Source organism: Balaenoptera musculus, chromosome 10, assembly GCF_009873245.2.
Source record: "Balaenoptera musculus isolate JJ_BM4_2016_0621 chromosome 10, mBalMus1.pri.v3, whole genome shotgun sequence".
NCBI lineage: Eukaryota > Metazoa > Chordata > Mammalia > Artiodactyla > Balaenopteridae > Balaenoptera > Balaenoptera musculus.
The window spans coordinates 20,830,374-20,853,485 of record NC_045794.1 but is presented as its reverse complement, the minus strand read 5'-3'; the positions used below and the strand labels follow the sequence as shown (position 1 = coordinate 20,853,485).

General features: G+C 38.6%; 1 protein-coding gene and 1 non-coding gene across 2 annotated transcripts; one reads left to right on the top strand and one right to left on the bottom strand.

The window, feature by feature from the left end:
• Positions 1-1,068: 1,068 nt before the first annotated feature.
• TRNAG-UCC lies at positions 1,069-1,141 on the bottom strand. Its single transcript has one exon. It is a non-coding gene; the product is annotated as a tRNA-Gly (tRNA).
• An 8,424-nt stretch (positions 1,142-9,565) lies between these two features.
• On the top strand, positions 9,566-10,302 carry LOC118902715 (developmental pluripotency-associated protein 3-like). Its single transcript, XM_036867359.1, is given in 2 exon segments — positions 9,566-9,827; positions 9,829-10,302. Coding segments are annotated over 2 exon segments (489 nt in total). The 5' UTR covers positions 9,566-9,573; the 3' UTR covers positions 10,064-10,302.
• The last annotated feature ends 12,810 nt before the right edge of the window (positions 10,303-23,112 follow it).

Here is a 23,112-nt window from a genome sequence, read left to right as displayed (position 1 = left end):
TGGGTTTCTTTTAGTTGGAAGAAATAAGAGTATGCTTGCATGTTTATGGGAATAATCTGATGCAGAGGGAAAAATTGAGATTGCAGGAGAGAGAGCTGGGAATGGTGGAAATTGTGGGTGACCATGTATCAGACGAGGAGGCCTAGTAGCCGGTAAGGACTAGCCACGGAAACAGCCTATCCCCAGGACTGGGAAGGTACTGAGTTTGGACACAGGTGCAGGTAGGTGGGTACAGGAGAGGGCTGGTGAATGTTTTCTTCTGATTGCTTCGATTATCTCAGCAAAGGGAAATAGTGTTGGACGTTTGAGGAGAGAGGGAAACGTATAACAGAACCTAGGAGAAAGCGTGAGAGAGACTGGATTAGGGAAACACAGTATGATTGCTGGACAGTATGAGAGTCAGCACGAAGGTTCATCGTCCCAAATCTCACGTGAGACCAGCCAGCCCAGTTGCATGCTTTTTAGCTGCGTGGGTATAGGCACAGAGTCAACGGAAAATTGGAGTTAACTAGGGTTGTGATTTATCCAAGCAAGTTTGATATGAGACATGAGGAGTCAGTAGATCTGAGAGCGTGTGCAAAGCAGTGACTCTGCTGATGGACACGGGATGTAGGCTGGGCAGAGAGGAAACACAGGACGTCAGCGTGGGGATACAGGCCGGTGCCACAGTGACAGAATCACTGGAGGGGAGATCCTGGTGGAGTGAAACAGCGGTGAAGATGGGGTAGAAGATGGCAGTCAGAGTGGAATCCAGAATTTGGGACTTGACAGGGCTCTGGCTATTGTTAAAAACAAGGTCAAGGGTATGACTGTGGCAATGAGTGGCAGTGGTAGGGTGTTCCAATAACTATGTAAACCCAAAGTTTAGGTTCTTTCTCCAAGAAGAGGCTATGTATGGCTCTAGTGACTGAGCCATTTATATTTTATATATCAGCCTGGGGTATACTTTCAAAAACAAGCCCTCAAGTGGTTCCTGTTTCCATATTATATACTAGAACACCAAATAGAACACGTACCCATATTTTTTTTTTTTTTTTTTGCCACACCATGTGGCATGTGGGATCTTAGTTCCCTGAGCAGGGATCGAACCTGCACCCCCTGCATTGGAAGTGCATTGTCTTAACCACTGGACCACCAGGGAAGTCCCCATACCCATATTTTTAAAATGGAAGAGGAATTTCATTCCTCCCAAATGTGCAATCATAAATCCTTGAACCAGAGCTCTGTTTAGTTTGCAAGACAAACATGTTTTTATTTTTCCTGCCTGGCAGGTAAGAATTAGTGTTAGTGTTGTGTTACATAAATATTCCACCCACTTTCTTGTTTTTTATGACATGCAAAAATGCAATCACTTATTCACCATGACGTTTCCCCCATAAAACTACTCACAAAGTAACTAGCACACAGAGTTGAATAATAAATCACTCTCTGTAAAACCTGTGCGTTCTCCACATACCCAAATCAACAGATTCAGCTTTGTTGTGTTATGGGAGAGAGGAAGTTTCTCAGACAAGAACTTCTAGTCCTGAAAATCAGCAGCCAGGTGTGAGACTGTGACAAGGGTAGAATGATCCTGACTCCTGTGATATAAGTCACAGCACTGTGTAGGTCATAAGAGGGAGTCATCAATACTTATACCTTCTTTAAAATTCTTTCCAATAATTTGCTTTGTCTACCATTATCTTGCTGGGACAACTCAACTGGGCTTCATTTCCTGACCCTCAATATAGCATTTTTGTCAACAACAGCCAAAGTGTGCTGGGGATTTATTCTTTTCACCAATCACGTGACGGTGCTCATAGCACAGATGCTGGGGATATCTTGGCGTCCTCTGCACGGACAGGACCGGCGTGAAGTGAACCTGAGGCTCTGCTGAGACCCCAGAGTGCCTGCTCCCTTCACGCTATTTTAAGTGCCAGATACGGTTACACGGAGGTCACTGTGAAAAGGAAGAGAAAGAAAGCAAAATAGCCTATGACTTCCATTATTTGTGAAAAATCGCAGTAATATATTTTGTTTTATCTTGGAGGAAGGCGGCATGGGTCAATCTGTTGATGAGTTTATTTCTTCTGAGTCAGTTGGGATGGGAATGTTAACTTAGTTGAGCAAACAGACATTATCACAGGGAATTCCCTGGCAGTCCAGTGGTTAGGACTCGGAGCTTTTACTGCCGGGGGCCTGGTTCGATACCTGGTCAGGGAACTAAAATCCCACAAGCAGCGAGGAGCAGCCAAAAAAAAAAAAAAGATATTATCACAAAATGGTACAGATGGCCATATCTGTCTTACCTACTACTTAGGCTTTCTGCATCTCTTGAAAAATGCTCCTCCTCCCAAAACAGGCAGATTTCCTCCTAGTCTGCTAGTTGCTTTTAGTGGGAGAAAGGGGGGGTGACTTTATTCATGCAGAGTACGCTTAGTAAAGTCAAAGTTAGCCTTTAGTGAGCCTTTCCAACTTCTTGTTTCTGCTCATGCCCCCTCCGCCCCTGCCTATAATGGCCTTCTGACCAAACTTGCTTCACTCTCCCCACTAGAATTAACCATAAGAGGAGCAGGACAGCAGAGCAGTTAAAGCATGGACTCAAGATCTAGACTGCCGAGGTTTCCTCCAAAGTCTGCCTCTTGCACTTAACCTCTCTGTGGCAGTGTTTTTGTCTGTAAAATGGTGATAATAACAGGATCAAAGTGAGGATTAAATGAACTGCTATATGTAAAGTACACAGAACACACTGCCTAGCACAATGCAGGCACTCCAAGTGTTAGCTACATAATTGCCAAAAATATATCGGACACCCCAAGTAGTTTCTTTCAGCTTCTCTAGGTCTTACCCATCTGTCTTTATTAATTATGTATTGCTGGGAAGCAAATCACCCCGAGATTTAGAGGCCCAGATCAATAAACATGTATTACCTCACAGTTTCTGTGGGTGAGGAATCTGGGACTGTGTAGCTTGGTGGTTCTACTTCCAAGATCACTCCCATGATTATTGGCAGGCCTCCATCCCTCACCACATGGGTCTCTCAGCACGGCTGCCTCACAACTTGGCGGTTGGCTTCCCCCAGGGTGAGCAATCCAAGAGAAAGTGGGAGAGAAAATGAAGAATTTACACAAACACACACACAGACCAAGAATAGCAGAGTCTTTTTAAACCTAATTTTGGAAGTGATATCCCATCATTTCTGCCATATTCTATTCATTATAATCAAGTCAGTAAATCTAGCCCACACTTAGATTCAGGGATTCTAAGATTCTTAGATTCAAAGGCAGGGCTCACTGGGGAGAGCCTATCGTACCTTTGATTGTGAGTTGAGTTAGAGGGGGTCGCTAAATTATTTTGCCTATACATAGATCGAGAGAGAGTATTCTTTTCCCCAGTGAGAACCACCTTCTAAAATCTACACTCTTACTAAAGAGACATGAGTTTTGGCAATAAAAACCCATATTTAACATCCAATATACTAATTTGCCAAGGTTGATGGAGGAGCTCGGATAGCAGAGAGGTGGCTTTTTCTGTGCTGAGCTAGATAACGACCCTGGAACACATGCTGGAGAGCAGGGCAGCTGGTCACCCCTGGAAATGCAGCTTCAACTAATTGGCACATACGTAATATTATGCCAACTACACTGAAGTTTTTAAAAGTAAATTACACACTTTATAACACCTTCCTCAAAGATATTCTGTATGTCCAAGCAAAGTCCTATGTCTATGAATACCTCTTATTTTAGAAAATATGGCTATCAATAAAAGCATAAATAAAGGAAATAAGAACAAGAAAATGGTAGAACTTACATATTTTTCTAACGTACATGAGTCTCAAAATGGAAAATCCAGACTAGTGGAATGTCTGTGTTGAATCCCACTGCACAGCAGCTCAAAGATGAGAAAGTGTTTTGTTGACTTAATAAAGCTCTTTGGCAGCTCAAAAAGCTGTGGTGGCATTTCTGCAGCACACAGTTCTGAGGAGTTGATCTGTTAACTCTCAAATACAACTAAAAAGGCAGGGGGACACCCAAAGCTGATAAAACGAGAACAGTACAAAAATAATGTTTAAATTTTTAAAGCAAATAAAAGCAAATTATATATACTATGATCTCAAATATATAAAGAGAAAAGGGAAAAAGCCTGAAAAGTAAACCCAAATTGTTAACAATGGAAGTTCTGAGTAGTCAAATTTTACTTTTCTTTAACTTCCAATATTTCGAAAATAAAGCCATGTGCTTGTGTGTGTATGTGTGTGTGCACACGCACATACACACACACAAACATGCATGTTTTAAATAGAGCTTTTCCATATTGGACTTGCAATGTCAATGGGCAGTCGAAATCCATTATAGAAAACTAAGAAATTGAAATTCAGCTATCCTTCAATAATCTATTACATCCAAACCTAGAAACTTCCTTCACAACATTTTATATGCAGCCTGTTCTGTTCCAGAACAGACACTCTAGCAGTTTAATCTCTCTCAGAATCCACAGTGCTGGGCTTCCCTGGTGGCACAGTGGTTAAGAATCCACCGGCCAATGCAGGGGACACGGGCTCGAGCCCTGGTCTGGGAAGATCCCACATGCCGCAGATCAACCAGGCCCAGGCACCACAACTACTGAGCCTGTGCTCTAGAGCCCGCGAGCCACAACTACTGAGCCCGTGTGCCACAACTACTGAAGCCCACGCGCCTAGAGCCCATGCTCCGCAACAAGAGAAGCCACTGCAATGAGAAGCCTGTGCACCGCAATGGAAAGTAGCCCACGCTCACCGCAACTAGAGAAAGCCCGTGCACAGCAACGAAGACCCAATGCAGCCAAAAATAAATAAATAAATTTATTTATTTATTAAAAAAAAAAAATCCACAGAGCAACTGAGATCCCTGAGAATCTATATCTCTTCCAGGTTTGGGAGTGATTTCTAAGTCTCCTGTGGACCCATAATATCTGAAATGCTGTCTATTTTTAAGAATATTTTCCAGAGTGGTAAAAATTAATTAAATATGACCACAAGTATATCATTCCAGCTTTATATTTCCTAAACTTGAGGAAACTGCTATGGCAAGACACTTCCAGCTTGAAAGCAGATCCTGCCTGTTATACATTAGTCCACAAAGCTGTGAATATTAGGACACCAACTGACCAATCTACATTCCACCCATTGCCTGGAACCACACCGGAGGTTTTGGAAAAAAATGAACTCCTATGATTATCTATGCTGCCCATATGTGGCTATTTAAATTTAAATTAATTAAAATAAGACTTTTAAAAATTCCATTCCTCAGTCACATGAGCCACATTTCAAGTGCTCCATGGCCACACATGGCTGGTGGCGACTGTATTGAACAGAGCAGAATATAGAACATTTTCGCCGTCACAGTAAGTTCCATCTGACAGCGCTGCATTTGATTATTGAAAAGTTACTGTGGATGGACCTAGAGATGAACATAGTAAGTGAAGTAAGCCAAATAGAGAAAGGCAAATATCATATGATAACACTTATATGTGGAATCTAAAAAAAAAAGATACAAATGAATTTATACACAAAACAGAAATAGATCCACAGACATAAGAAACAAATTTATGGTTACCAAAGGAGAAGTGGGGGGAGGGACAAATTAGGAGTTTGGGATGAATATATTCACACTATTATATATAAAATAGATAACCAAAAAGAACCTACTGTATAGCACAGGGAATTATACTCAATACTCTGTAATAACCTTTAAGGGAAAAGAAGCTGAAAAAATGTATATATATATATATATAACTGAATCACTTTGCTGTACACCTGAAACTAACACAACATTGTAAATCAACTATACTTCAATAAAAAAAAAATTAGACAAAAAAAAAAAAGAAAGAAAAGTTGCCTGATATCAGAAAATTCTGGTTACTTACTTTGTGACACAGATGTGTACATAATACAAAATTTTTTCTATCTCCTGGAACTGAGAGTACAAAAATGAATAGAACCTAAGTTAAATCAAGATATTAGAGAAAAAAATGAACAGAACCTTAGGACTGCCTTTCAGGAGATTACCATCTAGACCTGTGATGGTGAATTGCTGTAATCTGTTTCTTCACTCTTCACTGACTTTCCAAATTTCCCATAAACCCTCTCAGTGGGAGTTGTGACATTAGTGAAAAACACTAATGATATGGGACATCCGATGTTGCAGACATATTCCTGCCATTTTTGAAAAAAAATATTACTCTCTTACACAGGATTTTGTTCTTACAGAAAGACTTAGTTTAAAGGCCACCTTTTTCATGCAGAGTTCCCTGATTCCACTTCCTTCTGTAACTCCCTTCCTTCCTTGGCAGCAGAGCATGGTGGTTAAAAGTCCTGACTGGAGGAGATTGCCCAGTTTCAAATCCCAGCTATGCTACTTATTAGCTGTGTGACCTTGGGCAAGTTGCTTAACCTCTCTGTGCTTCAGCAGCACCATCAGGAAGACAGCAATAATACTACCAATATGAAGAGGTTTTGTAAACATTCCACAACTTCAAACATATAAAGTGCTTAAAGTGGTACCTGCCACAGAGACAATACTCAGTGAATGTCAGCCAGAATTAAGTTATTCAAATATTTTTTCAACAAGTAAAATATTGTCTGTCTACTGTGAACTGTCCTATACTAAAAGAACTACTAGCTCTATTTTCTAACCTTCCAGAACACTTTGTTTCTTTATTAGACAGGTTATAAAATCTATCATCTATTAGAGAGGTCTCTGCAGTACCTGTCTCCACTACCTGATAAACTCTTGGAAGGCAATTAGTCTCTTCCATCCTCGTGGTCCTAGTGCAGTACAATCATTAGCTGTTAAATCAAGTGTCACACAATCTCTATCACACTCCTTCTTGAATAATAACAAGGATCTTCAAAGGCCCCAAGTCAAAATGGTCTTTCTATTTGAGAAATACGCCAATTTAAACTTTAGTTTAAATAATTATGCTTGGGTGGCATAAATCGTGGAGAAAGAATCTTCCTGAAAGAGCTTTAAGAGCTTCAATTTGCCATGAGTCTTCTTTTGGGGGGAGTTATTTCCCCAGCCCATTTGGTCTAATTACGACATGAGTGTATAAAAGGCACCAATAAGTTGGACATGGTAACAGCAGGTCTCTTTACAAAATTGAACTCATAGTCTACCTTTGCTTTTTTGTTCTTTCTCAATTAAAAACAGCAGATTTTAAGCTGTCACAAAACAGAGAAGGATGGGGTTTTGCAATTTATATAGCTATTTTCATGTACTTTTTTTCTAGTTTTATAATGCTTCTGATATTCATTCATTCATTCCACAAAAAATGTATTGGTTAGATCTATGTGCCAGGCACTGTACTAGCTACTAGTAATACAAGGAATACGGGACAGTCTTCTCCCTCCTGCTGCCTTCAGTTTTGTGGAGGGGACAGGCTTTAAATAAAACAATTACACAGTGATTATTTACATTACAATTGTGAAATTTGCCATAAATGAATGTTGACTGTTCACATAGAACCAGGATTGACTTTCCTGAAGAATTGGCTCATCGGGACATGAAAGGTGAATAATTAAAAAAAATTTCCCCTGGGCCATCATTGTCTCGTTAAATAGAAACATCTACCCCCTTCTCCAAAACACCCTCACCTCCACACCTCTACAGCCATTAGGCTTTTCCAAAAGCCCTAGACCACTTCTATGTCGTCAGGGCTAAGATAGTTAATTACAAGGAGCCCTCATGCTCACCTGTGTCTTCAGAAAGTGTGTGCTTGTCCTGCTGTCAAGATTCTTAGATTCTTAAGTACCTGATAAATAGTCCTTCCTCTTGCACAGTGGTTCTTAACAAGGTGATACCCCCAACCCCAGGAAGCGTTTTGGAAGTATGTGCAGACATCTTGCGTTGTCACAAGGATGCGAGAGGGATGCCATTGGCCTTTAGTATGGACCCCAGTGCCCCAGATGCCTGCACAGGAGAGGCAGCTCTATCCCCCCTGGTGTTCAAATGTCCCCCCAGAAAGTCATGTAGGTAGAAAAAGTTTAAAAATATCTGAGTCCAAAATCAATTCCATTTTATACCTAAACTCAAAATACGTTGTGCAGAATTTAATAAACAATTTTCCAGAAATGCAAAAGCCATGTCAATAAAGGGCAAATTTTGCTTTAATTTCAAACATCAGAATTTGGAAACGGTGTTCACTCTTCAGAAAAACACATCAGTTAACGGCAACATACTTGGAGTTCTGGGTGATCAGTCCACACAGCAAGATCGGTCTGCATTTGAAACTGTCCAGTTCAAGCTGATTCCACATATGGGTGTAAGCGTTAGTCTCCACTGTGCCTTTCTGAAGAGTTATGTCTGTGCATTTACATATTGAAACACATTCTTTTATTTTAAATTACTTTCCCTTTGGCTTTCCTTTATAATGTGTATGTGTTTAAATTATATGTGTAGGTAGGTCATCTTATCTATGAATTTCATTTTAGGATAGTAAAGGGAGCTTTGTCAAATATTTGCAATAAAAAGGATACTTTGGGATTAAAAGTCTTGAGGGTTCCTGCTCTGGCACAGGCTGGCCTTCTGCAGGCTTAGCTGGTTCTCATCTCAACCACTCCAGCACGTTGTCATCTTTAGAAACCCTCACTTGCTTCCAAGCGGGCACCCATTGCTTGTGTGTTTTCATCCTCACAGAGCTGTTGTTTAGTTTAGTCCCTCTGTTTCTGCCTAGGGTACAGCCTCATGGGGTCCGTGGGCATTTTCTAATGATGCCATAATTTTGTGAAGAAAATTTAAAATTTTGAGCTTTCAGTTAGAAAAATATATATGCATATATTTCTCACTAACCCCTAAATTTTCTGAAGACCATCTTGTGACCTGAAACTATCATGAGTTTCAGTGCCCACATTTGAGTATATATTTATAATCACATTAGTCAAGAATTCATCTGAGGTGACAATGTTTTAAGGTTTAATAAAGTTGTCCTAAAGCTCATGCATTCTTTCTATGAGTTCAAAGTTTGATAAACACTAGTCTATTCTGTATTTTATTGTAACCTTGGTCACTGTTAATAAGAGAGGCCCGCATAACAGAGACCAGATAAATCTATGAGGAAAAATAACTATGACTTGATCTTTGTTCATTACATTCCAATCAATATCAACATTAGTTTGAACTATTTTCATTTTCTTTTTCTTCTTTTTTGGTCTACATCACAATGAATATTTTCATCCTTTCCTTTCCCGGAGTGCAGTCTGTATCTAACTTTGCCATCTTGTTTCTGCATTCCCTCTTTCGCTGACTACAAATACTTCTGTCTCTCCTATAATTTCTGGAATCAGCTTTATTCTCACGTTGACTCCCTCATTAATAAATGAAATAGACATTAAAATAGGCTGGCTGGTTGCCTTCTCTGTAGTTTTTAAGAGGAAACACGACCTAGACTTTTAGGTTGGATTCTTCTCTCACCACAGTGTGTCAGCTTGGATTTTTCTCCCTCTTTCTTAGCTCTATAGTTCTTCCAGGCTACTTTGTAGCAATTTGAGTCTAAAGCATCACCTTCCACTGGAACCCAAAGGTCTAGGAGAAGCTTCAAGCTGTGACAAGCCTCCCAATGGATTCATCTGAGGTTAACCCAACCTGGACCCTGGAGTCTCCTCAAATGTCCATCGATGAAAATTCCCAGGCAATTCCAGTTGCCTCTCAATCTATGTCTGAAGTGTTAATAAAGAACCTCAGTAACTTGACGCTCAACCCTAGTATCAAATTGCCATTCATTCTGCCAGAATGTCTACCTCAACCAACTGGGCGGTTACTTGGTGAAAACATTCCCTATAGGAGAGGGGTGAGGACCGTGTTAACGGAGAGATAAGATGGAGCGGCTGATTCAATCCATTAAAAAACGCTACGGCAAAGGAGTTCCTCGGTCTGACTCTGAAAGAGAACCGTGGCAGAATGATGTTGAGACTCAGTCAAGAGGGCAAAGATTTAGATGTAGCTGTCGTTTTTGCCGGTTTCATAGAGATCCTTCTGAGGATAGTTATGAGAATTATTACAACAATAAGTATTACAGTAATTATGACACAGAGTCGAAGGAGCCATAAACCTTATTCTTGTACTATTTTTTCTTCCTGGTAATTTTAGGATCATTATGAAGCTTGGGAAAGATTGTGTACCAATATTTTGATAACCTATATTATAAGTTCTGTGATGTCTTTTTTTCTTGCATCTCTTTTCTACCTTAATACAGTAACTTATAAGGAATCTATGTAGCTTGCATTTGAATGACTTGAATATATTTTAGTTCCACTTTGTGAAACAAATTAACTTGTGTGGAAGGAAAGTGAAGAACACCACGTTGGGTGGCTTGGCCACAGCATTGTTAGAACAGCGTGTTGAATAGCAATAAAAATTTTTGATGTGCTGTTTTCAATTTTCAGTAGCAAATAAATGTGTTTATAGAGGATCTTATTAAAATTTGAGACTTATTTGAGTACCTTTAAAAAAATTCTTATTTTAGACTTGTTTTTGCTGGCTATGTATTAAATGAAAAATACTTATCCCCATCACATTCCCAGGGTGTAAATATCTGGCATTCTAATATTTTGTGATATTGTCCTGTTGGGAAGGAAGTTTATACATTTGGGTAAGGTTAGAAAACAAGGGCACAGATATTTGCACATATTAACCTCCTGGAAGAAGTTATCAGTTGGTCTTGGTTGGAGGGAATTGAAAGAATGATAGTGGTATATAATACTATGGGAAGATGCAGCCCCAATGGTGTTTTAGTTCAGTTATTTTCTTTCATAACCTAAGTGTACACAGACCTGGATTTATTTGTGGGATAAAAGAGATACATAAAACTCATCTTCTGCCCTCCAACTATCTTTTGTTCACTTTAAAAAGATATTAAAGAATTGGGTACATGGGACTTCCCTGGTGGTCCAGCGGTTAGGACTCCTGTGCTTTCACTGCCCAGGGCCTGGGTTCGATACCTGATTGGGGAACTAAGATCCCACAAGCTGCGTGGTGTGGCCAAATAAAAGAGAATCCAGTTGCAAAGCAACTAGAGACCTGATGGTATTCAGAATGAAGTAGAAGCAGAAACAGCCCAAACCTGGAGGACTGTGCGAACAAATGGCAAAGAATTTCAACAGTGATGTTAAAAAGGGAATATTAAATATTAATATCCACCAAAGTAGGTCTTCAGAGGTTGTCCTACTTAGAACTACTCAAACCATCATGGTCTACAGCATGGGTGAATGTGGGTGGTCTTGAGGTTTTGTTAAACTTGCAAGCTGTTCCTAGAGGCAAGGCCCTCTTGAGTGCTGTATACATTTGAAAATCATTGACTAGTGAAAAAACTTACTTGTTGCAACCGTGTTAAATTTATACGCTTGTGAGATCTAATAATGCGAGAACATGGGTGAACAAAATACATTCTACTGTAGTGCCCTTCAGTATTTAAAGTTTTCATGCTTTGAGTCCTATGTGATGTTCTGTTTGTTTTATATGTTATTAACCCTAATCCTCAAACATATGAGGCATGTTACTTTTAATACCTTCATTTTTTTTTAACTTTTTAAAAATAAATTTATTTAAAAAAAAAAAAAAACAAAAAAAACAAACAAAAAAAAAAAAATAAATGAAATAAATTTTTGACGCATGTTCATTCTATATTTGTACGGAGTCATGTTACTAGCTTTTGCAGTTTATCCTTTGGAAGTTTGGGAGGTCTTACTAAGATGTCCAAGAGGACTCATCTGCCAGGATCAATTAACCTGCCTTAGAGGTACACCTCATGGGCTGCTTAAGCCCAGTCACGGGTCAATAGAATTTTCCCTCTGCTGACTCTCTCCCTCAGTTCCCTTTTCTTTTAATTCTGTGTATTTGTTTTTATTTCTTTTCTTGGCCAAATCTATTAATCTGTCCACATTCTGTTTAACTTGTGATTTGGGCCATTTGTCTTTTCATTACTAGGTCCAGAAACTAGTGGATAAAAAAGAGTGGTATGCTGGTAAATGTTTAACAACTGGTTCTTTGAAGTGGCACAGGGACTGATTTTCAGTATCTACTGACTTCTGTGGTATAAATACTTCCAATATAGCCAATGACGAGCTACCAGTATGGAGTCCCTGGCTGCAAAGCTAGGAAGGGCTCTTGTGAGCCAGCGGAGCTGCCGCAACACACAGCTGGTCCTGGACCACTAGGCGGGTCTTTGTTTTATAATTGAGAGAGCACCCTGTATATTCCTGAGTCCTTAGGAAATAGTGGTTGGACCACATTTTTTCTACAGTATGGTGCAGGAAGTCGTGGGTAATGGACTTTCAGGCGTCACTTCCATGTGACGCACATGGTAGAAATCTCCTCATTGGTGGCAGCAATGACTGCAATAACTGAGGATCTGATTCCATCATCTGCCCCCTTGGTGATCTCTCTGAGAATGATGAGGATCAATCTTCCATTGGGTGAAACATGACAGACAAAGAATATGGTCTATTAGTCATTTTTTGTTTCTGTATTTGTCTATTCATGAGCACAAGTCAATTCAGAAAATATTTTGTGCCCACTGGGAAGGAGACTAGCTCTTTGAGATATGACCAGAGAGTTTTTGTGTTTCTGTATTGACTTTTGACCTGTGATTGAGAACAGAATGTATAAATTCTCTGAGGCCTGTGTGTCTGTCACTGAGAACAGAAGGTGAAATATTAATAAATTAGATTGTAAATCATTAATACATTAACTTATAATGTCTCTAAAAAGGAGTATGGACAAATTCCTTGAAAGATTCAATCTGCCAAAACTCACGCTAGAAAAAATAACAATATGAACAGGCCTATATCTATTACAGAAACAGAATAAATAATAAATAACCTTCCAAAATAGAAAGCAACATGCCCAGATGGATTCCTTGGTTAATTCTACCAAACATTTAAGGAAAAAAATTATTCCAACTCTCTACAAGCTCTTTCAGAGGATACAAACAGAGAGAATACTTCCTAACTCATTCTATGAGGCCAGTATTACCCTAATACCAAAACCAGACAAAGACATTACAAGAAAAGAAAATTTCAGGCCAATATCTCTCATGAAATAGATGCAAAAACCCTCAACAAAATGTTAGCAAATCACATCCAAGAAAGTGTAAAAAGAATTGTATACCACAGCCAAGTGGTATTTGTTCCAGATATGCCAGACTGGTGCAACATTTGAAAATCAATTAATGTGATCCATTACATCAACAAACTAAAAAAGAAAAACCACATGATCATATCAATAGATGCAGAAAACGTATTTGACAAAATTCAATACCCATTCATGATAAAAACTCTCAGTAAACTAGGAAGAGAGGTGAACTTTCTCAACTTGATAAAGACTATCCACAAAATATCTCAAGATAACATTGTACTTAATGGTGAGAAATGTGAAGCTGATGAAATAAAATTTGTATTTTAAGGCAAAACACGAAAAAAAATTAAACATAAAATTCTCTCTCTGTGTTTGTTTGGGCCTCTTCCCTCCGTAATGTGCAGTGTGCAACTGCATTACACATTAACCAGAGCTCCTCAAAGTTGAGAGGGACCGCTCAACCATAAAGATCAATTTTTCTTTTCTTTCTTCTTACCCTAGCTAAGTAACTTCTTAAAAGAATAGTATTCTTTCCCAGCTCTGTAAGAGATCATGGTGACTTGCTGCTTGCTTTGTATGTGCTTATCTGGACTATGTATCCTTGGTAAACTATCAGTACGTCATTTTGATGTATGATCCTTTGTCTCAAAAATGTACATGACTAATGCCTTCGACTTCTAACAGGCAGAACAGTTCTCAGAGCTTTGAGAATCTGCTTCCCGGGTTATAATCCTAAATTTGGCTCAAATAAAAATCCCTTTTTTTCTTCTTAACTTGATGGTTAATTTAATTTTCGTTGACAAAGATTTCCCACCAAGATCAGATACAAAGCAAGGATCCCCTCTCACCACTCCTTTTCAACATTTGATTGGAAGCCCTTGATAATGCAATGAGTCAAGAAAAGGAAATAGAAGACATACAGATAGGGAAGGAAGACATAAAACTGTCTTCATTTGCAGATGACATGATCATCTATGTACAAAATCCGAAAGAATCTACCAAAAAAAAAAAAATTCCTGGAACTAATAAGTGATTCTAGCAAGGTTTCAGGACATAAGGTTAACATAAGAAAGTCAGTTGCGTTCCTATATACAAACAATAAACTAATGGAATTTGAAATTTAAAATATAATACTATTTATATTAGCACCTCCCAAAATGAAGTACTTAGGTATAAATCTAACAAGATATATACAAAATCTATATAAGAAAGACATAAAACTCTGATGAATAAAATCAAACTAAATAAATGGGGAGGACTTCCCTGATGGTGCAGTGGCTAAGAATCTGCCTGCCAATGCAGGGGACATGGGTTTGAGCCCTGGTCTGGGAAGATCCCACATGCCACAGAGCAACTAAGCCCATATGCCACAACTACTGAGCTTGCGCTCTAGAGCCCGCGAGCCACAACTACTGAGCCGATGTGCCACAACTACTGAAGCCTGCGTGCTTAGAGCCCACACTCTGCAACAAGAGAAGCCACCGCAGTGAGAAGCCCGTGCACCGCAACGAAGAGTAGCCCCCACTCGACGCAACTAGAGAAAGCCTGCATGCAGCAACGAAGACCCAACGCAGCCAAAATAAATAAATAAATTTAATGAAAAAAATAATAAAATAAATAAATGGGGAGATAGTCTATGTTCATGGATCAAAAGATTCAACACTGTCAAGACATCAGTACTTCCCAACCTGATCTATAGATTCAATGCAATCCTAATCAAAATTGCAGCAAGTTATTTTATGGGTATTGACAATCTGATTATAAAGATTATATGGAGAGGCAAAAGACCCAGAATAGCCAACTCAATATTGAAGAAGAATAAAGTTGGAGGACCAACACTACCAGGCTTGAAGACTTACTGTAAAGCTACAAGAGTCTAGAGAGTATGATATTGGTAAAAGAATAGACCAGTAGAGCAGAATAGAGAACCCAGAAATAGACCCCCATAAATATAGTCAGCTGATCTTTGATAAAGGAGCAAAGATAGTCTCTTCAACAAATGATGCTGGAACAACTGGACATACACATGCAAAAAAAAAAAATGAATCTATACACAGATCTTATGCCTCTCACAAAAATTAACTCAAAATGGATCATAGACTTGAATGTAAAACACAAAACTACAAAAGCTCCTAGAAGATAATGTAGGAGAAAACTTAGACGATCATTTTAATTTGGGAATGGGGATGACTTTTTCAATACAATACCAAAGGCACAATCCATGAGAGAAATAACTGATAAGCTGGACTTCATTAAAATTAGAAACTTGTGCTCTGTGAAAGACACTGTCAAGAAAATGAGAAGACAAATGACAGACTGGGAAAAAATACTTGCAAAAGACATAATTTGATAAAGGACTTATCCAAAATATACAAAGAACCCTTAAAATTCAACAATAAGAAAATCAACAACCCAATTAAAAAATGGTCAAAGACCTTAACAGACACCTCATCTAAAAAGATGCTCCACATTATATGCCATCAGGGAAATGTGAATTAAAATAACAATGAGATATAACTACACACCTATTAGGATGGCCAAAACCCAGAACACTGACAACACCAAATGCTGGCGAGAATGTGGAGCAAGAGGAACTTTCATTCATTGCTGAGGAGAAAGCAAAATGGCACAGCCACTTTGGAAGACAGTTTGGGGGTTTCTTAGAAAACTAAATATAACTCTAACCACATGATCCAGCAATTGCTCTCCTTGGTATTTATCCAAAGGAGTTGAAAACTTATGTCTACACAGAAATGTGCACACGGATGTTTATTAGCCTCTTTATTCATAATTGCCAAAACTTGGAAGAAACCAAGATGTCCTTCAGTAGGTGAATGGATAAATAAACTGTGGTACGTCCAGAAGATGGAATATTATTCAGTGCAAAAACAAATGAGCTATCAAATCATGAAAAGAGATCTTAATCCTAAATGCGTATTACTAAGTAAAAGAAGTCAACCTGAAAAGGCTACACATCTATGACATTTGGGAAAAGGCAAGATGATGGAGACAATAAGAAGATCAGAGGTTTGGTGAGGGGAATGGGGAAGGAGGGTGGAGGTGTCAGGGAGAGATGAATAAGCAGAGCACAGATGATTTTTAGGGCAGTGAAAATATTCTGTATGATATGATAATGATGGATATATGTCATTACTCACTCGTCCAAACCAATAGAATGAACAAATCCAAGAGTGAACCCTTAGTAAACTACAGACTTATGGATGCTGGGTGATTATTACATGTCAATGTAGGCTTATCATTTGTTAAAAATAAAAAAAAACACCATTCCAATGAATGATGTCCATAACGGTGGGGGGTATGTATATGTAGAGGAAGAGGATATGTGGGAAATCTCTGTACTTTCTCAGTTTTACTGTAAACCAAAAACTTCTCTGAAGAAATAAAGTCTTTCAAAAATCTGAGACCTGTTTTTGTTGGTTTATGGAGAATAGCAAGTGCTTGTATATATTTAATATACCCAAACTTCCTTGAAATTGAAGAAAGGGAACTTTTAATGCAGTGCTCTGTGAGTGTCAATGTTTTAGGAAAAAAAAAAACCCTCACAAAAAGTTCTGCTCAGAAGCATTTTGATATAAGAAGCCAAATTCAAAACATCATGTGAATCCTTGGACAAATCTAGTTTTATAATTTTGGTTTAAAAAATATAGAGATTGTGACCAAAATAGCAGAATAGGAAGACCCTAAGCTCACCTCCTCCCACAGGTAAACCAGAATTACACCGATTTACAGAGCAACTGTTGACGAGAAAGACTGGAAGACTAGCAGAAAAGATCTACAACTAAAGATATAAAGAAGGAGGGACTTCCCTGGTGGTCCAGTGGTTAAGCCTCTGTCTTCCAATGAAGGAGGCATGGATTTGATCTCTGGTCGGGAAACTAAGATCCCACATGCCGTGAGGCAACTAACCCGTGCACTGCAACTACTGAGCATGTGCACCTCAACTAGAGAGCCCGCATGCCACAACTACAGAGCCCACGTGCCACAACAAAGGGCCCATGCACTGCAACTAAAGATCCCTCATGCCACAACGAAGATCCCGCATGCAACAACAAAGACCCGACACAACCAAAAATGAAAATAAATAAGTAAATAAAATAAAAGACTTATTTGTGACAAGCAATTCTAAATTACTTACCTTTTCCCCTCTATCAGTTCTTTCTATAAAGGAAGAAGATGGAGAAGTAAGACTAGATTAACTCTCCTGCCTTAAATAACTAAAACACTAGGAAAATATGTATGGAATCATGGTTTTCAGACGTTTAATGATAGAGGGTACTCTGTGGATCTGCAGTGGGTCCCTCCCCTCTTTGAGTTCTGCTCAGCACAAGTGTGTAATGAGACTACCCAAGGCTGGGGAAGAATCATCTGAAAGAGTAGACAGGACAAACAGGGAATCTCACACAGAGCCTAGAATTGTCATTCCCACCAGCCAGAGTGGAAAACCTTGTAATACATGGGACATTGGGTATAGTACTCTGAAGAGTATTGCCTCAGTAGTGGGACAAAATCACCCTTCACTAAAGACTTCTCGGGTCCCATCTAACAAAATTTAAAAGCAAGATCTAGAAATATAAAACTGGTTCCAATGGACTTAACTGTGTCCCAGAACAAAGCATAAGAATATTGAAAAATAAAAATGAAAGACTATTTGTCATTCAACAAGATAAAACTCACAATGTCTGGCATCCAAAAAATAGCATGCAAATAAGCAAGAAAAGATAACCCATAATGAGGAGAATATCAATTAACTGAAATGCACTCAGAAATGACACAGTGGGAATTGCTTGGCAGTCCAGTGGTTAGGATTCCACGCTTTCACTCATGGGGCCCCGGGTTCGATCCCTGCTCAGGGAACTAAGGTCTTGCAAGCCACATGGCATGGCCAAAAAAACAAAAAAAGACAGAAATGACACAGAGGATAGAATTCATAAGTAAGTATATTTTAAAAGTTATTATAATATACAGTTATATTATATTTTAAATTGTATTTCATATGTTCATAAAGGTAGGGGAAAGCATAACCATGTTAAAATATGGAAGATGTAAAAAAGACCCAAATGAAACCATAAGAAATACAAAATATAATATCTGGAAAGAAATATAGACTAGATTAACAGCAGAGAGACACTATGAAAAAATAAAGATTAGTAGACTTAAAATATAGAAGTTATTGAAAATAAGACAAAGAGAGGAAAAGATTAGAAAACAAATGAACTATCAATCAGCTGAACGGTGGGCCACTTGATCTAATAGAGACTTAATATATATAAAATTAGAGTCTCTGAAGGATTCAAGAGAGAAGGATCAGGGGAAAAAAATGAAGAAAAAATTGCTGAAAATGTTCCAAATTTGATGAAAACTACAAACCAATAGATCCAAGCTCAGCAAATCCAAGCAAAAGAAACAGGAAGAAAACTACACCCAGGCACATCATAATCAAATCGCTTAAAATTAGTGATAAAGAGAAAAATGTTAAAGGCAGCAAGAGAAAAAAATACACTACAGAGGGCCCAAAATACGAACGACAGCAGATTCTCAATGGAAGTAATGCAAGCCAGAAAACAGTCGGGTAATATTTGTAAAGTACTAAAACAAAAAAACCCAAAAACCTGTCAACCAGAATTCTATACCCAGTGAAAATATCTTTCAGAAACAGAAACAAAATAAAGACTTTTTCAAACATTCAGAACCTAAAATAATTCATCATCAGCAGACCTGCCTTATAAGAAATGTTAAAAGAAATTCTTCAGGCAGAAGGAAGGGGATACTTGATGGAAAGTTGGATTTATACAGGCACGAATGCTACCAGAAATAGATTAGGTAATGAATTTTTTCTTACTTTTGAAATTACATTAAAAGCTAATGGGGGACTTCCCTGGTGGTCCAGTGGTCAAGAATCTGTCTTGCAATGCAGGGGACGCCAGTTCGATCCCTGGTTGGGGAACTAAGATCCCACATGCTGTGGGGTAACTAAGCCCACGTGCCACAACTAGAGAGAAGCCCACGCACTACAACGAAGAGCCCACGTGCAGCAACTGAGACCCAACACAGCCAATAAACAAAGAAATAAATATTTTTTTTGAAGAGCTAGTGGGATGCAAACTATTATATATAGAATGGATAAACAACAAAGTCCTAGTGTATAGCACAGGGAACTATATTCAATATCTTGTGATAAACCATAGTGGAAAAGAATATAAAAAAGTGTGTATATATGTATAACTGAATCACTTTGCTGTACAGCAGAAATGAACACAACATTGTAAATCAACTATAGTTCAATGAAAAAAAAAGCTAATTGGTTGCTCAAAGTCAAAATAACTACATATGTAGAAGAAAAATATATGTCCACAACAGCACAAAAGCCCAGAAACTCAAAGTAGAAGCCTGATTTTTGAAATGGTATAATGCAACTTGAAAATAGACTGTGATTAATTAAATATGTATACTATAAGCCCTAAAACAATCAATAAAAACAAAATAAAACAGAATAGAACAGCAAGAAAAAAAGGTAAAACTAATAAGCAACATAGGATATAAGATGGAATCACGATAAATATTCACTTAACCCCAAAAAAATCAGAAAAAGAGGAGACAAAGAACACAGAAAAGATGGGACAAATAGAAAATTAACAGGAAGATGGTAGATTTAAACACAACCATATTCAGAATCACAATATGTGAATGATCTCATCACTCCAATTAAAGGGCAGAGATTACCAGATTGGATAAAAAGGGAGATCCAAATGATGTGCCATAATAACCTGGATATGAAAAACATGAAGACAAAGGAGAATTCATAGATAGAAATAAGGTTTTCATTAAACTTTATTTAACAAATATTTAGTGAGGGCTAACTATATGTCAGACACTCTTTTAATACAGGAGTCAAGACGTTAAGGGATAGATAAGGTTGAAGAACAGGTTTACTGTGTGGAACTGAGAAAAGTAGAAGGATGGTAGGTTTTGTTTGGAGGATAATATTTTAATCAAAATTTTAGAGGCTCCGGGAGGTGGCAAAGTCTAGTTCAGTTGTGTCAAGCTTCAATATGTATAATAATGGCTCAGATGGTGTTCCGGCCTTACTCCTACTCCCCCTCCCAGGAGTTGGGATTCAGTAGATCTGGGATCGGGTCTGGAGTGAACATCTTTAAACGAAGTCAATGTTATAGCTATGTACACGGGTGGCTTACTTAGAGTATAGATAAAGATTATCCAGATCCTAGGGTGTCAGTCCCATTAGATGACCTAAGATAATGACAAGGTTTTGAATGGAGAGGAAACTTGTGAACCATGCAAGGAAATCTTCAGGTTTTTTGAAATGAATAGTCTAAGCAGGCGTAAATGATATTGTTGAGAAGACATACAAGAGTGGCTTGAACCTAAGTTGATATACTCTAAGCAAGACCTTCAGAACTGCCAATAAATTGGTTTGCCTAAAGTAGAGGGTATTTGGGGAATTCCCTGGAGGTACAGTGGTTACGGCTCCACTCTTCGACTGCAGGGGACCCAGGTTAGATCCCTGGTCGGGGAACTAGGATCCCACAAGCCACGTAGCATGGCAAAGATAATAATAAAATAAAGTAGAGAGTATTTGGGCAGTGGTGATTTAGTGAAAGGTGCTTTATGTTGTAGAAAAACATCCCACAGAATATAAAAAACAAAACGAAACAAATTAGAAGAGAGAAATTAAAGGTAATAATGATAGTTAATATTTACTGAGCATTTACTATGTGGTAGGCACTATTCTAATTACGTGTATTAGCACTTTTGATCCTCATGAAAACCATAGAATTTTTAATTCCCATTTTATAGGTAAGAGAGATGACGTCAAGACAGATTAATATGTTCAAATGTCACCCAGATACCAGTTAAGAAGCTAATGTCCAGCTAAGAGATGATGAGGGATTGAACTAAGGCATTCTAATGAGTATGAAGAGCAAAAGACAAATTTGAGAAATAATAAAGAAAACAGTTTGTAGAAATTATAAATGATGAAACTGGCAGAGAGTGAAGGAAAAGTAGGATCTAAAGTTGACTTGGCTATCGTTTGGGTTACTAGTTAAACAGTACTGTTATTAAGAAAGATAGGAAATACAAGAGGAGCCCACCAAGCATGCAGCATATGGTAGGCAAGAGTGTGTATATGTGTGTGTGTGTGTGTGCGTGTTTACTGAGAAAAAGATTTGAGAGTAAATATATTGAATAAGTTCATTATACATAAGATAAAAATTTCCTACAGAGTTGGAGATACCTTTGGTTCAAATATGTGGGAATGTACATCCGAAATACGAGTAAAGAGTTCTTGAAGCAGGTGGCACTGGAGTATAGGTGTTATTGAAGCCAAGGAATGCTTTCAACAGTAGTAATAAAATAGAGGCAAAGCAATAAAGACATTTAATTATCTCATATAACACAAATTTTGAAGGTAGGTGATTCCACCTTTGCCAAGGCATCTCAATGATGTATGGACAGCCCAGGCACTCTCTCTCTCTCTCTCTCTCTCTCTCTCTACTTTGCCATCCTCAATATATTGGTTTTGGACCTTGGGCTTGTCACTCATGGTTGCAGGATGGCTATTGACAGCTCCCTGAAACATGATCTATAAACAGTATTTAAAATAAGAAGGCACCAGCAAGGACTCCTTGCCCGACTTTTTTTTTTTCCAATCAGAAGGTGAAATCCCTAGAAGCCCCTCTGATGACTTCCCCTTAAGTCTCACTGGTTGGAACTTGATTCCTGAGCCTCTCTAGCTCAAGAGTGTGGGAAAATAGGTATATTGCAAAATAAAATGAGATTGTCATTACTCCCTTAGATTAATTATCATTCACCCCCCAAGACTAGTCATATTCTGTGCCACCACCCTAAAAAAAAAAATCAGGGTTTTGTTAGAAGAAGAAAGGGAAGAAAAATGCCCTTTTGGTAGATTAGTAGCAGCATCAGCCGAAGAGTAGATGAACTCACCCATGGAGCACATTTAAAATGAATGAGAAAAAATTTGAGGATAGAGGATAAAACCCAGAGGGAGAACAGTATCTAAAAAGAGGTAGAAGAACAGTATCTTTTAAGAGGTAGAAGAGGACAGAAAGGGACTGAGAAGGCATAGACTGAAAGGTAGTCACTGGGCTAACACCATAGTTATTACAGAGATGACGGTTCCCTGTCTTCACAGAGTGTGCCCTACAGAAAGTCAGCTAAGACTCAGACACCGAAATGGCACAAAAGTTGATATGGGTCTATAAGTAGGATTTCTCAACTTTGGCTTCATTGACACTTTGGGCCAGATAATTCTTTGTTGCCGGGGGGGGGGTGAAGTTTGTCTTGTGTTTTGTAATATTTTGGGCAGCATCTCTGGTCTCTACCCACTAGATACCAGTAGCAATTCTCCCCACTTCCCTTATTCCCCATCTCTGCTCTCAGCTGAGAACCACTAGTCTACATAGCAAGGACACACCTCAGGAAAGACTCTAGAGGGACAATAGTTATTGAAATGGATCTTGAAGAGTGGATGTCATTTAGGCAAATTTCGGGGAGAAAGAAATTTCAAGGAACATTGTGCAGAAACAATGATGGAAGATTTCAAGTGTGCTTGCCTAGTACTCTGGCCTGGCTCATATGAGAGCGTGTGAGTGCAAGTTATATTCTTTAGAGTAGGGAAAAGTCTAATCAGAACCAAGGGTTAGGAAGATTACTTGCCATCTGTGTATTTGGTGAATTGTGGCAAGGAGAGATTAAAGGCAGAAATAACAGTAATCCAAGGGGAAGATATAATAAATGACTAAATCAGGGCAGTGAGAGTGGGAACAGGAAGGGCTCCACTATGAGAGATCTTGTGAAAATAGAACTGGGAAGACTTGGTGATACTTGGCTGTGAAAGGCTCATGTCTTTCCTTCCTACTTTAAGTGCTATTTATGAAGACATGAACTATATTAAAATTTGGAGCCTGGATGACTGGGAGAATGTCGATGGCATCAGCAGAGAGAAGGAAGACAGCAGGACAAG